The 5,868-nt window shown below is 44.2% G+C and overlaps 1 protein-coding gene across 1 annotated transcript in view; it reads right to left on the bottom strand.

Moving 5' to 3' along the window:
• The window catches only part of SRGAP1 (SLIT-ROBO Rho GTPase activating protein 1), a 281,123-nt gene that overhangs the window by 59,051 nt on the left and 216,204 nt on the right, over nt 1-5,868 (bottom strand). Inside the window, exon 11 of the mRNA XM_023518412.1 lies at nt 332-566. Within this exon, the coding sequence (XP_023374180.1) occupies nt 332-566 (235 nt within the window). The remainder of the gene's footprint in view (nt 1-331; nt 567-5,868) is intronic.

The raw sequence follows: 5,868 nt of genomic DNA, 5'->3' as shown, positions 1-5,868 counted from the left end.
AGCCCTGGACCTGGGCTCCACGCAGTGGCCTGGAGGCCCTAAACTTGGCTCCACACATAGTGGCCTGTGAGCCCTGGACCTGGCTCAGCGCACAGTGGCCTGAGGAGCCCCAGGAGCCCTGGACCTGGCTCTGTGCGCAGTGGCCTGAGGAGCCCTGGACCTGGCTCAGCACATAGTGGCCTGGGAGCCCTGGACCTGGCTCTGTGCACAGTGGCCTGGGAGCCCCAGACTTGGCTCTGCGCGGTGGCCTGGGAGCCCCGGACCTGGTTCTGTGCACAGTGGCCTGGGAGCCCCGGACCTGGCTCTGTGCGGTGGCCTGGGAGCCCCGGACCTGGCTCTGTGCACTGTGGCTGGGAGCCGGGACACACCGTGAAGTAGAACTGCTCGGTCTCCTGTTGGTTCGCTCTCCTCTTGGCGATGCTCGGCTTGCTCAGGTAGGTCTCGGAGACCGTGGACTTCACGGACTCTGTGGAGCGGCTATGCTGGAAGCACTCAGAAACGTCATAGTCCTCAATGGTGACCATGTCTTGTATCGTCTGCAAGGTGGCTTCGGTAGTCTTCTTCACCTGGGAACAGAAACATTTCACGGGTCAGCACCCAATTCCCTGAGTCCCACAGACCAGGGCAGTGCGGCCTGCCCCGGGGCAGAGTCTCTGGGGAGGAAGGGCAGTGTGCAGCACTCACATTCCCAGGTCAAGGGCCCGTTTCCTCAGTTACTCTAAGGAGGATATCGCTTTATATTTGAGTATTTATAACTCTCAGTATCACTGGGTGCTCTTACTGAGGTAAAGTCATGTACAGAAAAATACACAGGTCGTATGTGCCCAGCGTGCTGAAGAATCGCCAAGTGAACATGCTTGTGTGGCTCTCCCATCGCCGTACACCTCTCTTCCCCCTCAGCTGTACACACTACGCTGACTTCTAACACCAAGTATTTTTGTCCTTTTCTGTACTTTGCATGGATGAAATCCTACCGCACGTATAATTTTGTCTTGCTTCTTTGCTCAGCTATAGTGAGATCCATTCATTTTGTGTGAGTCTAGTATTTCACTACTGAATATTCTTGGTAAGAATACATCACAATCCATCCCTTTCACTATCGACGATGACTGATTTTTCGTTTGGGGCTATTTTGAATAAGGCTGCTATGCACACGGTTTGGTTGGGCCGTGCACAGGTGAGCGGAATTGTTCCTGTGCGTCCTCAGCGGCACTGGACGCTGTCAGTCTCCTGAACTTCAATCCGCCTGTGGAGGGCGCAGGGTCTCCCAGCGTGTTTGAGATGAACTGCATCCCCGTCCCTGAGAATGCCAGCTCAGATCTCTTGCTTGGCTTTCTACTGGGTTATCAGTCTATTTGGAAGTGAGTCTCTTTATGTGTTGCAAATACTTCTTCCCCCTGTGCTGTGGCTTTTCACTCTTTTAATAGTGTCCACATGAACAGTTTCTAATTTTTGTGAAATCAATTGATCCTATTTAAGAAATACTGTCCTATCTAATGGCCATGAAGACACTGTTTGATGTTATCTTCTAGGAGCTTTTTAATCACAGGTGATATTCCTCCTCTGCTTATCAAAGTCTAATACAAATTGACAGCTTTATCTTTCTCTCACATAATGTAAAGAGTTTAGAACACATTAATTCCATTTATACCTCCAGATTTGTGTGATTTTGTAATGCATCATCTAGAATGTATATGTAAATATTTATAGATTAAATACATGACATTTTAATGTTGTTTTATAGTCCATATTCATCTAACTTTACATGTTTATTATATCTTTATCTCTATTCCTATATTTCAGGAACACCTGTTAGAAATTCTTTCCAGTATGCATCTGTTTTTTGTTGACTTGAACATGTCTTTTATTTCACCTTTATTGATGAAGGCATCGTTCCTGGTTGACAGTATTATTTCACCTTCATTGATGAAGGCATCGTTCCTGGTTGACAGTATTATTTTACCTACATTGATGAAGGCATTGTTCCTGGCTGACCATATTATTTCACCTTCACTGATGAAGGGATTGTTCCTGGTTGACAGTATTTTCTTCCCGTATATTAAAGACATCCCTGCACTTGCTGCAGGCTCCGTTCTTGTTGAGGGAGAAGTTTTCAGGGTGTTGCTACTTTGAATGAGACCTGCTGTCTCTCTGTGCGTTTAAAGTTCACTATCCATCTTTGGGCTTGTGTGGTTTCATTGTACCGTGTCCAGGTAAGGATTTAAAAAATATATTCAGTCTGGAATTTTTCTGGACTTCTTGAATCTGTGTGATGATTTTCATAAGCTCTGGTAAGTTTTCAGCCTTTGTATGTTTTCAAATGTTGACGCTACACTCTGTAATTTTCCCTGCTGGGAGTTCAGTTAGTGCACTAGACCTCACCATGGACTTTAATCTCTATCCTTCTCTTCTGCTCCTCTGCCTTTTGTTCCTCCATGCTGCTTTTTCTTCTGATTTGTCTTCCACTGTGATGATTCACTTTTCAGCTATGTCTATCTGATGTGAAAACCACTCACTGATTTCTTAATTTTGGTTACTGTACTTCTCAGTTCTAGAATTCCCATGTGGTTCATTTAGCCTTGGCCATGACCTTGTCTGAGGCAATGAAAGGTGCAAGGAAGACTCATTGGAATGACCCAGTCCATGTTGGAAAGTTTTTTTTTTTTTTTTTTTAAGAAAAAAAGTATTTTTTGGGAAAGAAACAACAGCAATCAGTACCATTTTGGATGCTTTGAAACAGGGGTGTCCAACCTTTTTTTTCCTGTAGCACATCAGAAGAATAAGAGTTGTCTTGGGCCACACAATAAATACACAAGCACTGACGAGACCTGCTGAGCCAAAAAGAAGGTCTGGGCATGCTGTTTGTGTATCTGACACCACAGGTAAGCAAAACAAGTCCTCACAAAACTAGCATGTGGCTGTGGGCCTGTAGGTTGGATACCCCTGTTTAAAAGTCATGTGATAACATTTTTTAAAAAGGAGGCAAAGAAACGGGGTGGCGCCTGTGGCTCAAGAAGTAGGGCGCTGGCCCCATAAGCTGAGGGTGGTGAGTTCGAGCCTGGTCCTGGCCAAAAACTGCAAAGAAAAAAAGAGGCAAAGAAACTTAATAGACTTAATCATTATTCTTAGGGTAGACACAATGCAAAGGGCAGATACTGTTGGTAAAAAGAATATTAAATATCATGTAATTAGACAGGAATCCATCATCTTATCTCACTGCCGCCCAAGAAAGACATGGCTTCTGTTCATGTAAGCAGAGTTCTAGTTTGGAACTAAGCAAAATCTACATTCTGTGGTCAACGAACATCATGGATTCCTCCTTCTGTGTCAGACGTGCTGAGTACTGTGTCCCCCAACGTGGGTTTGGTATGACATCCACTCCCAGTGATGGAACAGGGGTATAAGAAGCTCCAGACTCCAGCACCCGAAATCCTAATCAATGATAACCTTCAGAAAAGTACAAACATGATCACGGATATGTTTTATCCTCCTGGAATAAAAATGGATGCATGGTAGTGATTGGCACACTTCATCAAATCACATGTGCAACCTCACAAGTGGAATGGACAGTAAATTTGCTGTCAGAGTTCTGACAACACAGTTGCTGGAGATTCTGCATTCTATCTGATTCTGCCATTCAACTTACCATACATAAAACATTGGAATTTTAGAAAACGTCGCTTTTTTATGAATGGTTATAAAACACGTAAAAGATTTAACTGTTTTTGAAATATCATTCTCATTTCTATTTTAACCACTATTTTAGATTTGTTTTTCTTTTTGACAAACAGACATTGTGTCACGGTAATCCCTTCTTGGGGGTCTGTCACCAATGTTCCTGTTCCTCAAGATATTCCCCACGATGGCAGCAACACGAAAGGAGAGACACGGAGCAGAGGGCTCTGTTTTCATTTCCTCTTTTCAGTCCTTTCGGGAAGCTAGTTTGTTTCCCTACAACGAGAATCCCGTTTCCTGCTGGTCTTCCCGGGGATCAGGCGCTGATTTCTCTGTCACCAACATCCTTGCTTGGGTTTCTTTTCCTGCCCTGGTTTTTCTCAGCAATGTCACAATGTTGGCATGGGCATGGGTTTAGAAAGTGTTCTTACCTTGAATCTCTGGGCTTTTACTGGGTACAGGGTAACTAACAACTACTGGTTTTGTTTCGTTTCTGTACGGAAGGGTCTTACACAGTGCTACTTAGAGAGGTGTTTTCCTAAGTGACCTGGGTGGACTAAAGGGTGACTGGCTTTAAGTAGAAGTGGAAAAATTGCTTTACTTGGATGTTGATATTAACCATTTTAGGAGAATTCCTTTCTTTAGACCTGAATTATGTCGTGTGATCACCTCACCTCAACCTAATAAAGTGGCCGGATTTATTATGTCAGTGACTTATTTATATTAATTACCCTTTTTTAATAGTCTCATGAGAAATATACCTATATTACAGGTTTTAATTAATTGAATTAGATGTTAAAATCAGTATGATCTACTTTTTACAGGACAAAGTTTGTCAAATTTAAAATCATGAATATTGGCTGGGTGCAGTTCATTCCTATAATCCTAGCGCTCTGGAAGGCCAAAGCCAGTAGATGCTTGAGCTCGGGACTGTGAGACCAGTCTGAGAAAGAGAAAGACCCTGTCTCTACCAAGAATAAAAAAATTAACTGGGTGTGGGGGCACCTGCCTGTAGTCCCAGTTACTCAGGAGGCTGAGGCAGGAGGATCACTTGGACCCAGGAGTTTGAGGCTGCTGTGAGCTAGGCTGAGGCCACCGCATTCTAGCCTGGGGCAATATAGTAAGACTCTGTTTCAAAAAAATCATGAATATTCAATTTTATACAAACATTTCTCTCTCTCTCTCTATATATATATATGGATTAATGTAAGTCGTTTGCTAAGGACTTAGCAATACAGATCTGCCTAGTTCAATGTTAGTGATCAATGAAATAAATGCACATTAAAAAAGAAGTTAAAAATACCGTGATTAATTAGTCTAAGGAGGCCCCTGGCAGAGTTAAAAGACTCAACACCATCCAGTGTTAGTCAAACAGGTTTTTGAGGCTTGTGAAAAAATTTCTAGTGACAGTATTATGACAAATTAGAATAGTGTTGTATGTCAAACAGATGTGAAGATGGTGCACTCTGGGCAAACTGTGCTGATGACTCACAGTGTGGCTCCTGTAATGACAAACACAGGACATGTAAAATTGTGAGAGTGAGGAAAAAAGCCACAATATTTCTAAACTTTACATAACATGTGATTTAAAATATTTATGGGTAACAAAACTAATTGAATATGGAAGGCAAGTATTCAATGACTTTATAGTTCTGTAAGTTTAATATTCAATTAAAAAAAATTAAAGGCTTTTAGTTGTTCCTACATGTTGTTAGGTAAACACTACTATTTCCTTATGCAGTTAAATTTTCGATACTCACAAATCTATAAGAAAATACAGGTGAAAAGTGTATTGTGTTGTTGTCTGAAGAAGTTGGGAAAGGCCCCGTGGAGAAGGTGAGCAGGTGCTCCCTGGGAAGGGGAGGGCCCCGTGGAGGTCAGCAGGTGCTCCCTGGGAAGGGGAGGGCTCCATGGAGGTGAGCAGGTGCTCCCTGGGAAGAGGAGGGCCCCGTGGAGGTGAGCAGGTGCTCCCTGGGAAGGGGAGGGCCCATGGAGGTGAGCAGGTGCTCCCTGGGAAGAGGAAGTCTCCATGGAGGTGAGCAGGTGCTCCCTGGGAAGAGGAGGGCCCATGGAGGTGAGCAGGTGCTCCCTGGGAAGAGGAGGGCCCATGGAGGTGAGCAGGTGCTCCCTGGGAAGGGGAGGGCCCATGGAGGTGAGCAGGTGCTCCCTGGGAAGGGGAGGGCCCATGGAGGT

Source organism: Otolemur garnettii, unplaced genomic scaffold (assembly GCF_000181295.1).
Source record: "Otolemur garnettii isolate 467f Iridium unplaced genomic scaffold, OtoGar3 scaffold00138, whole genome shotgun sequence".
Classification (NCBI taxonomy): Eukaryota; Metazoa; Chordata; class Mammalia; order Primates; family Galagidae; genus Otolemur; species Otolemur garnettii.
This window is presented reverse-complemented; position numbering and strand designations above follow the sequence as displayed.